We start from the raw sequence: 12,051 nt of genomic DNA, 5'->3' as shown, positions 1-12,051 counted from the left end.
TGCGTACAACGGTATATATTTCATATCTCTAGGGCATTTAGTTTCTGAGCTATAGTCATTTCAACGTACCGCTGCATTTTGAAGCTTGAATCAGTGGCTTTTCCTTTTGGGGGTACAACTCAAGTTACATTGGTCATACGACAATGATGCAAATATTTTTCTGTTTCTTACATGCCAGCGATAATTTCTATGTGCGTTTTGAACTTTTCATATCCTTTTTTTCGGGGGGGGGGGGTCGAAACTTCATTTTTTAAAAAAAAGTATTTTCAGGGGATTTTCCCCCTTTCCCCCTCCATATATACGCCGAATGTGCATAAATTATATATCGTCTAAATCTGTAATTCATTCTGCGTACAACGGTATATCTTTCATATCTCTAGGGCATTTAGTTTCTGAGCTATAGTCATTTCAAGGTACCACTGCATTTTGAAGCTTGAAATATTTTTGTGTTCCTTACATGTCAGCGATCATTTCCATGTGCATGTCGACACTGTCATGTACTTTTTTGTTGGGGGAGAGTAAAGGAACCAAATTTATTTTCCGAAATTTTGGAATTTTGAGAGTTAGCCTCCTCCCCCCTGCCACATATACGCTGAATTTGCATAAATTTCATATAGTCTGAATCTCTGGTTCATTCCGCATACAACGGTATATCACTCATCTCTCTAGGGCAATTAGTCTCCAATCAACACTCAGTTTATTGAAACTCTGCATTTTGCTCAAAATCGGCTCTGGACAGAGAGGCTTACATGTGAAAAAGGCCTTGTGTCTCAAAAGGTTAAAAGCAACAAATCAATCAAGTCAGACGAAGAATGCCTATATTGTTAAGTTAGGACAGTTATGTTTGATTGTCTTAGCATAAATACACTCTAAATGTATTTTTTATTTATGCTAAGACAACTAAACCTACCCCAACAACTTAGGCATCTAGCCTAACACTGAAAGTACTCCCCAGTGATGTCAGAATACAAAGTTGTCCTCACATTGTGCGATAAGGGAGACCCAACACACAACAGCAAAGAGAAAAGTTGTGGAGAAATACAAAGAAGTTCGGGAGAGGGCGAGAATACGTGCTTGTGAAACTCGTAAACTATATCTGCCAGCACTAATTTATCAGAATTTGGATCTTGCCCACCCAGACTATGCTTAGTAATACAGTACATACTGGATGTTTCTTGCATATATGACATGACTGCAAGAAAAGTTTGGTCGAAAGAAGAAGGAAATATGACTTTTTTGTATACTATTCCATTGTTTGAGCTCCGAAGCATGTACTCTCAAGCAGCAGATGAAAATGATTATATTGTCTTGGCATCAGAAGGTGCTTGCGCATTGAACTAAAGTGCAAACTTGTAAATCTATGCAACTGCTATTGCCATCGAGCAATATGGTCATGTTTGGCTGAGACAAAGAACTGCTATAGATTTACAATACTGCTACAACAACACTTATCTCGAATAGAACAGTTGTTATTGGGTTACCAGCCAGGTTAAATCGGCGTTAGCTTCCAATGTTTTGAGTGCATCTTCAGATGAGAGCAATGTATACGCTCGAAATGTTGGAAGCTAATGCCGATTATTAACCTGGCTGGTAACATGAGAACACCTGTACGAATCACATCGCCAGAAAAGCTACAATTCCTAACACTTATCCCATTGCTTTTCAGTTAGCCAACTACTACTATTTCTCAATTTGAAATTACCTGCAAACATTTTCACTAGACTTGGTTACATGATATTGAACTTATTATTTAAAATAAGAGCCACGATGGGTCAAATTCAAAATCCGGATTCTCAATTTTTACTATCCAGATTCCAGATTTGGCCATCCCTAATATATATATATATATATATATATATGTTATATGAATAAAATAAAGGAGGGCCGAAAGGGCTAAATAAAAAGCAAAGGAGAAAGGAAGCACTCACCAGACAGTAGAAGAAATTCGAATTTTCGCAGACTCGAGAACTGCATCTTCAGTGGAAGGAGAAAAGATGGATCCGGAAGTTAGAGACCTGCAGAGTTGCCAGGTCTTGATCGATGAACGGAAAAAACACTGTTCTGTCACCAGCCTCATTGAAAGCTGTGAGTGGTGGGGCGAGGTGGGGAAGTTACTGGGTGGCTGTGTTCAGGCCAGGTGGAGTGGTTGCACTCATGGCTGATATGTAGGCGCCCTCCCATCTTTTGCAAACAGGTGTTGGATTGGGGTAAGAGATGGATGATCGCTACCTGGAAGCAGTCGTTGAAAGAGAGATTGTGGTGGTTGGTATGGATGGTGTCAGTGAAATCCAGGTTGTGGGTGGAGGAGTGGTGGTTGGTGGTTATTGATGCGGGAGGTTGAGGGCAGTTGATGTTTCCCCCAGGTAAGTCACCACAGATGTTGCAGTTGAGGATGTAGATCAGATTTGAGGTGTGGCAAGTCCCTTTGGGTTGGAGGGTAAATTTGCCAGTGGCCGTATGCACCTGGAGGGTGAGAGGTAATGAGAATGGGGCAGGTTTTGCACCTTGCTTTTGTTTGCAGGGGGATGTTGGTTGTGTGGTGAAGGAGTGTTTGATTGATTGATTTGGTGTTTTAAATCCACTTTATGCACAGTAAGGTGATCGGGACTGGACCTTCAGCTTAAAGTGGGATCCGAACCCCTATGTGCCTCCACCGGGTATCGAACCTGGGACCACTTGATTACAAGGCAACGACGCGATCACTGCGTCACCAGGAGCCCTGGTGAAGGAGTGTTGTGGACCAGGAAGTTTTGGATGTTCGGGGACTTTTGAAAACCACTGTGGGCTTGTCGGGAAAGATGTTTCTGGTTTACACACACACACACACACACAGAGAGAGTCATTTTAATGGTGCCCACGGACCACAGGAATGTACAGAGGACATGAAAACAAACAACTTTTCTCAGTAACATTATTCTCGTTGGGGCATCGTTTCGGCACTTCAGTTGTTCAAAAAAGCCCATTTTGCCACCTGAATGCTGGGAACCCAACACAAGATTTGATCACATTTCTGATGTCATTTCCTGCAGCAAAACAGCACATGGAATGCTTGCCAGGAACATGCATATTTTGTGGAAAATGACATAGCTACAATCAGTCACATTATGTGCTGTAAAAGGAAGCAAGGAACACGTCCAGTAGACCAATACGAAAAATGGTAGAAAAACAACGTATTCAAATGAAAATGTTAATATCAGATTTTGTTTCTTAGCCTACATGTCAGATATCTGTATATCTCATTGCAAGGTTGTTATCTACAGGTTAGTCTATCCACTAGTCTTGATACATGGGTTGTGGTATTGTGGTGCTGATAACGGAAGCATCCGAGGCTCATGAAGTTACATCATGGCTAAAACACATGCAACAACTGTAACAACCTAATGATGAATCAGCAGCGAATATAGTGCTATATTCACAGTTGCCAACCATTACATGTGTATCCGGTGCGTAGATAAACACAGTCGTCGGAGAGCTTCTTTTCTGCTACTTATATCCCTTTATTTTTCAACAATTTTTGTTCTTTGCCACATAATGGCCTGAATAATACAGTGTGTTCTGTTCAAATCTCCCTAATTTCAATTAATTACTGTGAACGAAGTATGATGAATTGTGAAATAACTGTAACACCAAATGAAAGGCTAGATCTTTAAGGTTTGTTTTCATGACTTGAAGTTGTCAGTTTGCTCACTACGCAGTGCCACGGTCGCATAAATAAAAATGGTGACTGTTCAACAATGAATGCAGGCAGTGGTGTGGTATTCTGAGACAAAATCTGTGATTGCAACGTAATGACATTTCAGACAAGTGTACGGAGGAGTTGCACCTGATGCTAAATCAATTAGGTTGTGGTTTAGTAAGTTTCTAACAACCGGCAATGTCCTAAAACAATCTGGTGGAGCTCGCTATCGTGTGTCGGAGGAAAAGGTGGAAGCGGAGTTTCAGAGAAGCCCGAGTAAATCCATTGACCAGGCATCTAGGGTTACGTCAAGGATCATGTGTTTGTGACTCCAGTTAATAACATCCCAAAGTTACGAACCTGCATACGTGATACGATTGCAACAGTAACAGGGGACATGTTGGAGAGAACATGGCAATAAGTTGAATACAGACCGGATATTGTTTGTGCTACCAATGGGGCACATGTGGAGGTGTATTAGTGTGTGGGAAATAAAATTTGAGTTTTCTTCAATTCTCTGAAATTTCATTGCTCTATCATTCATACTTTCTTTTCTACGATTAATTGAAATTAGGGAGATTTGAATGGAACACCCGGTACTTTACAGTTATCTGTTACTTACCTTTGGAATTTTGAGTTCTTTCATTTTTTATTTTGTCAACTGTTTAGCATGTCACAGATGACTAATATCAGAAGGACTAGCGGATAGACTAACCTGTAGATGTCAACTTGGCAACGAGATTTGGAAATACATGATTCATTTTGTGGTAATTAAAGAGGTGATGCTCATCACATCATTTTGCATCCTAAATTTGACTTCATTGTTGTACGTGCCAGATATTGGATACATTATACTTGCTTTCTTGAATCAAGATAACATAAAATTGTAATTTTTAGGTAATGCACTTGTGAATGTGGTTTTATGTAAACAGTTATTTAAGAATTATATTAGTTTTTACATTACATACAGTTGGTGTAATTATTTGCAATGTCATTCTATTTTGCTTTTAACTTCAATACACACTTTAGATGAACATGTAGTCTTAAAGTTTGTTATTACATAAAAATCTCAATTTTTTTCGTTTTGAAAACTTAGAACAATTTATTCCTTGGATTAAATGGTAGAATATTAAAACAACCTAGTTACTGTATTTTCCACTAAGTATTTCGATCTAATGCAGTTCTTACTTCGGTTATTCTGCCCGAACTTTATTTCTGATACTAACAAAATTAATAAATAACGGCTGTTCTGCTTTTTTTATAATTGAAATGAACAATGCTAATTTACAAGGAGACCAGTTCGAACTCCCCTCCCATGGTTTACACTGTAAAAAATGTAGTACGTATTTCAGAATAAAAGGAAAACTTCAAAGGTGAAATTTTAAATTGCAAATAAATGGCATTTAGGTGCACTTCAGTTTGAACACATTGTTTTTGTACCATTGCTTCACTTCCTGTTGGGTTACAGAACGTGTTTTCTTGCTTAGTTTTACAGTACATAATGTGGCTGGTTGTAGTTGTTATTTTTCACAAAATGTGTGTGTTCCTGGCAACAATGCCATGCATCGCTTCACGACAGGAAATGACGTCTCAAATGCAATCAAATGTTGTGTTGGGTTGCCATCATTCAGGTGGCAAAACGGGCTTCTTTGAACAACTGTAGCGCCGAAATGACGCACAGAGAAAAATGTTACTGAGAAAACTAACTTTGTCCCATTTAATTCAACAAAAGTTGTTTGTTTTGATGCCCTCTATATGTTTGTGGTCCATGAGTGCCATTAAAATGACACCCTGTGTTCACCACCCAGAAGGCAGACCTTGCTCTCACCCTCTGGAAGATGTTAGGATGATATAGCAAGTCATGAGGGTGAATCTAGTGGGTAAGATTTATAAGATAACTAAAAGATACAAGGCAAAGCAGATATTAGGGGTGAACTCAACAAAGGTAGATTTTTCTTTTACTGTAGGAACGTGTGACAGTATGAAATTTGGTTTAGAATAAAACAGTTCACTTGCAACGAGATGGATGTGAATACTTTTAAACTGTTGATTCTCCCAACTTCTATTTTGCAAGTTCATAACCTAATATCCGTATATATCATGTAAGATATATTGCTAAAAGTAACAAAGATTATCCACATTGGAACCAAACCACAATTGTCTAGCGATGCTTTCATCTCTTCTTCAGCTACAGGTTGAGTCACTGAACTTGGAACAGACATACTGTTGTCATGAGCCACAGGCATCATTACAGATAGACAGATTGAGTACGGAATTTTCTGTTAATTTTCCTGGAATACCCATACATGGTCATCATCTGTAGGGCAGGGCTCGCTCTCTGGAAGATTGTGTGGGTGAGGAAAGTTGATTCAAAATGAACACTTAGGTGTATAAGTACATCTATAGAATAAACAAGATAAAGATGTTTCCAAGCTTTCAATGGCCTTGAAGTATCATCTTAAGGGAGCCAAATGGAGAGGTTTACTGCCACAAGGGACTTTTCTAAAATGGCTGTTTCAGATTGCTGTTGTTTATTGTATGCAGAACCTGTTTCGGCTACAAAGTTGTTATTTATGAAAGTAAAATTAACTAGGTTTCTCTATTTTCAAGTTTCTCATTTATAAAAACCTGCTAACAATATTGTCGGCAGCAAAAGTGCATTGAAAACACATTTACTTTTATTTCTCAGATCTCATATCTGAACTTAGAATCACTTACTGACCCATATGAACATATATTTTTATTGTTGTCTGATTAGATGCTCAAACTCTACGAGGTGTAGCTAGAAAAAAACCGGATTGATATTACTGTCGACAAACGGCATGCACGTCAAGCGGTGCATGAGTGTATAACGTGATATCCTGCCTATCGACTGTGTGGACTGTGCGATTGTCCACGGTGCACGGTAGCCAGTTCCGCTGTAGCTTGTGGACGAAGTGAACTGTACATCTGTGCTCAGTTGGAAAAATGTTAAGTGTGAAAGTGGAACAGCGTATAAATGTGAGTTTCTTATGAAACTTGAAAAATCCGCCACAGAAACTTATGGTTTGTTGAAGGAAGTGTACGGAGATGAGTGTTTATCACGCACGCAAGTGTTTGGGGGGTTTAAAGAGGGACGAGAAGTGACCGTGGATGACTTGCACGTCAAAAACTGAATTAAACATTGCAAATGTCTGTGAATTGATTTACCCAAAGGGCAAACTGTCAACCAACATTATTTCATTACGGTGCTGACGACCCTTTATGAGTGAGTAAGAAGATGACGACCATGCACTGAAAAGAACCACATTTACAACCATAGGATCTGTGAAAAGAAAAGCGATGTAGGTCATGAACATGGTTTCAGAAAATGATTTCCAGCACTGCTTCCAGCAATGGAAGATTCGTATGGATCGGTGTATCGATAGTACAGGGGAGTACTTTGAAGGGGATAATGTTCGTATTGTACAAAATAACCAATAAAAGATTTTGTAGCAACAATCAGGTTTCTTTCTAGCCACACCTCGTATTCTGTACCAGCTGTTATAACTACAAGGCATATTCCACTTTCTTTTCGAAATACAACAAAACAATTTTTTTCATTAATTGTCCAGAGTGTATTTTCCAAACAATATTTTATTTAACAACATTTCATTATTTAAAACCTCATAGCCTCTGACACCATAAGCCAAATCCATTCACAAGTGTAATGGTGGGACCATATCATATTGCCAAGAATGTCTCTTTTCCCTCTTTTTTTAAACTTTAGATGCAGTCCTGAAGATATAAGCACATCATCCATGTTAGGTTATAAACCGCATTTGACAACACACGAACCGAATGGTTTGTTAGAGAACAACTCCTATATCATCATGTTTATTTTTCTTGTGATCTCGATGTCTTCATCCACTGATCCTACTCGAGTTAGGAAAGAATGAAAACAATGACACCTGATGGAGAGCTGCAAAGTCCCTCAGAATCACTGAGCTGGGAATTCCACCAGAATACACCAATGCTGAATAGGCTACATGAAGTCATCAAAGTCATCAAATTCTCCATATGCTGCTGAAAACTCCTGCAAAATACAGATTATCTCCATTAATTTTCCTCACGCACTCACTACTGAAGAAGATTAATTTTCAAACAGGGAATCAAAAAATCACATATTCATAATTTTGACTGTAATGCCACAATGGAAATTAATGGATGATCATGACTCATGGTCTCAAGTTATCATCCTTTGCCATGTATTTACATGCATTCACTCTGAATTGTCGGAAATAGTGGGTGAATTTTAACATTATGAAGACATACAGGAAAACCTCGTTAATACGAAGTACTCTTTAATCCAAAATTCTTCCCATTCCCCAGCCGATAAGATACGATTTTAAATAAATTTCGGTACGAATAAATCAAAATACAGATAATTTTTAATATGACGTTGTTTACAAGACCCTTCAGGAAAACTGGTTTCACTTAATTCGAAGTAGACACCTGCGTAAGTCAAGAGAAGGAGATAGAATGTGGAGAGAACTTGGATGTTATTTTAACTTGACCTTGACATGTTTTCTTGTCCTAAGAGCAGCTGACAATTGGGGGGAAGCAGCCCCAAATGCCTGCTGGACTTGCATTCTTTGTCAATCTGCATGGTACGTCAAGCTCTTTCACCACTGAATGCGCCACCTTGCAAATATTCACCAGTGCCAAACGAGAAATGCGAGATAAGATCATATGAATGTTCCAAAATACCAAGATGTGTGGCGGCTGGAAGTCTCACCCACCTGTCTATCTCTGAGCTCGAGATTCAGCAATTTCCCGTGAGAGAGCAACTCTTGGCCTGGTAGCAGACAACTTCCAGTAACCACTTTCATTCAAAACGTGCTCTTTGTGTCCTGTAGCACTTCACAGAAAAGGGAAACTGTTACAAAATCAAAGTCACATTATCAAACTAAAGATCGTCAACCTGCTTGTCATCTAGGTTTATGCAAAAGATAACATCGATCTTATGTATATCAACTCCAGTTCCCCAACTGTGCCAATGTCATAAAATTTGCCAAAAAAGTGTTCTGTGGCTGAGTGACGTCTTCCTCTTTTACTGTCGGCAAACAGGGGGAGGGGTGATGCTAATTGTTTCAGCCATGATTATCTTGCTCCTGTGTGCACACGAGCATGGGTAGTAGGGGTTTCCTCCTCCTTTCCTTTTGCGTCTAAAGTGAAGCAGCCAGTTCAGGATATGTTCTTCAACATGAACAAAAACTGTAAGATAAAAACAGCTAATTAAGCTTCTACAACAGCTAATTCTCCACCACTCGTGTGCTCGGCAATGCGATAATTGATGAATTCAGCTCCCCCCCTTTTTTTGTTGAATGCAGCTGTCTGCATGGGAAATATTGCCTAAATATTGTCTGTTGCATGGTAAAACGTAAAGCAAGGATTACTTTCTTCTTCACACTACACTGCTGATAAAAGTTCGGTCTTTGACAATTGAGTTATCTTTAAAACGCCAAGAATTTTCCCTTCCCCCACCTGTTGCTTAAACTTCCAGCTGGTCTCATTGTGTTTACGCTGCAGCTGGCACCAGTGTTTCGCATAGCATCTGCAAAGCTGTTGCCATCCGATAACAACAATGACTCATCCAGCAGGAAGGTAAAAAGTAATTGTTTTGAATATTGCAAAGCTGTTTTTATTTGACTATAATGAAATTTGATTTCCAGAAAGGAAAACAAGAGTTAAAACGACTTTCTGTTCTGCACCAAGCAAAACTGTTACTTTTATTTTGGACCTGACACAAGTATAAACATCTTCAACACCCAGAGCAGTGCTAGAAGGAAAAGCACACAACATTCGATACAATATAATTGCAGCTTTTTTTGCATGCTATAAAAAAATAAATCACGCAATGCTCAATGTAGAATGGAGACCGATAAAAAAAAGAAGTTATTCAAGAGGTAACCAGAATACTCCTAAATCCAACAATAAATCATCGATTAACGTGAGAGTAAATAACAGTCCCCCATTTTGATATCTGAAAATGCACAAGTTTCATAAAGCTTGTTTCAAGTTAATTTTATGCTGATTGACTAATAGGGACTAAATATACAATTTAAAGTGGAATCCAAACCACCCTTATTATTAAGTGTGGCGCTGTTTACAATGCAAGTCGAGGAAGAGTTTGGACTGCTCCCTGGAAAGGGGGATGAATATGAAGTTGGCTGAAGCAAAAAAAAATTATTAATAATAAAAAAAAAATGTGTCTTTTTTCCTACGATGCATTTTAGACAGCTGAACCAAAACGAAAAATATAGCCCCGCTTTCTTTTTCATCTGGTGCCGATAAAGGTTGTGTTGTGTCTCCCAAAAGACCTTGTACCCGTTAATCTTGTAATGGACTATGTTTTAGTAAACTCTTATAAAATCCAATGTCTGATTATCTTGTCCTGTGCATAACAGGTTGTATAACTATACAGGATAATTGGCATTAGTGTCCCCAAGGACACTTTGGTCCCCGTAAGCTCCGTGCCCTCATTTTGTGTAAAATTTTTTAGTTTCTTTAAAACTTACAATATTATTATATGGTACATATAAAGCTTATTTTGTGAGCTATTACCACGTATAAAACATCCGTTGTGGGAGTAATTTATACTCTATTTACACCTGAAAAACAGGTGCCATCTTGAAAAGTTTGGATAACTTGAAGTTGGCATTTTTTGGTGCCTTCAACTTCCTATTAACGAGGTTTTTCTGTATTTGGCTATACTGTTTAATTACAGTACGTTCCCACTTTTCAAAGCATTTAACAATAATTACAAAACTATTTTGTAATGTTTTAACAGACTTCTATTAAATGTTTTAATCTGCGATTGGTCACAGGTGTGTCACTTTCAATTTTAATAAAGTGCCACTTAAACAGTATTTACAGTATTGCCCTGTGTTGCTCTCTAGCTGACTTTTAGAGTGGGTCAGATTCTTATGAGATGGTGTATATGGCAGTATGAAGAGAGACTATTGTGGAACGAGTGCTGTCAGGAGTGAGCGCAGAGCTCATGCATGACCGATCATGTTACATTTTTTTTCGGTTTGGTGTCCCGGTGACCTGCTGCTGCCTGGGACGTGGGAGAAAGAATGTTAAGGAATATTACTTTTTCCTTCATCATTTTACCTGACAACCATCTTCCTCTCTAGGCATCCCTGAGGGATGGGCAGATCGACATACTTTGGTGTGCCTCAGGTAGCAAGCACAGGAATTTTACTGAACTCGAAACCTTAAATAGCAATCTCCATGTATGGATTATCTATATTATTCAGATATCTGGGTATTCGGATTACCCATATTATCCAGATATCTATATTATCCATTGCACTTTTAAACATTTACTAAATAATTTAAAATTCATATCCTTTATCTGAATCTTGTGGTCATTCGTAGAGGAAACCAATATTCATTCCCTTTTATAGTTACTCAAACTTCACCAATGGTAAAAAAAAAAAAACAATATTAAGAAAATTCATGTTTTAAAGATCACATTATGCTCATACCATATGTTATTTGGAACTGGAGCTACTCTACAGTAGGATCGAAATGATTGAAATGTGACATCACCACGAAATGAACCCAGACACTTATTGCAAAACTGCACACTATCAGGCAGGCTTGGAAAATCTACTACAATTGGAAAGTATGTACAGAAGCCCTTATAAATGTATTATCAACAGAACAATGAAAAATATACATCGGTATGGTACATAATTTAATGCATTTCCTTTCTTCAAATTGTGAACGTTTTTGTAGTATTGTCTGCATATTGCTTCGAAAGGCATTTATTTGCTTGTAGTACTTTTTTGTTTCAACAGGGACAAATCTATTCTGGTACTATCACAGAAAAACAACTGTATGAAAACAGCACAGCCTTACATAAAGTGCAGAAAACAGATTCTTTCCTGCATATAGGCAGAGTACAAGTAAAAAAATATTAAAAAAATGTTAATTAACTCACCTTGTCTCCTTCAACTTTTAACTTAGCTTTTCCTTTTCCTTTCTTCTTAGGTTTATCTCCTTTTTCTACTTTTGTTTTCTCTATAAACATATTTTCTATAGTCATTTTTAGCTTCTTTAAGTCTGCTGAACTTACTGAAAATAAATTGAGAGAAGAACAAGCCTTGTTTAAAGAGCTGAGAACTCATGTAAGAAAAAAAATATTTAGTACAGCTTAGAAGGCATAAAAAAATACTCTGATTGCACAAACCTCATGCTCATGCATACAGTACAATACTTCTGGCTTCCAACAAGTATTTCTGGCATGGTGTGATCTTGAACTAAGTTTTGAAGCTTTCCTGGCGATGAAATGAAAAGATACTGTCAGTGAGAACTGGCAAGGTTTCCAAACTTTCAATAGTTAA

General features: G+C 38.1%; 1 protein-coding gene across 1 annotated transcript in view; it reads right to left on the bottom strand.

Annotated features, from left to right (window-relative positions):
• Positions 1–6,639: 6,639 nt before the first annotated feature.
• The window catches only part of eIF3j (eukaryotic translation initiation factor 3 subunit j), a 38,707-nt gene continuing 33,295 nt past the window's right edge, over positions 6,640–12,051 (bottom strand). The window contains exons 6-7 of the mRNA XM_083139904.1: positions 11,649–11,782; positions 6,640–7,730 (exon numbers count right to left, since the gene is read on the bottom strand). Coding sequence (XP_082996030.1) covers positions 7,680–7,730; positions 11,649–11,782 — 185 coding nt within the window. The 3' untranslated portion in view covers positions 6,640–7,679. The remainder of the gene's footprint in view (positions 7,731–11,648; positions 11,783–12,051) is intronic.

The sequence above is a fragment of the Lepisma saccharinum genome, chromosome 1 (genome assembly GCF_977018435.1).
Source record: "Lepisma saccharinum chromosome 1, izLepSacc3.1, whole genome shotgun sequence".
In the NCBI taxonomy this organism is placed as follows: Eukaryota; Metazoa; Arthropoda; class Insecta; order Zygentoma; family Lepismatidae; genus Lepisma; species Lepisma saccharinum.
This window is presented reverse-complemented; position numbering and strand designations above follow the sequence as displayed.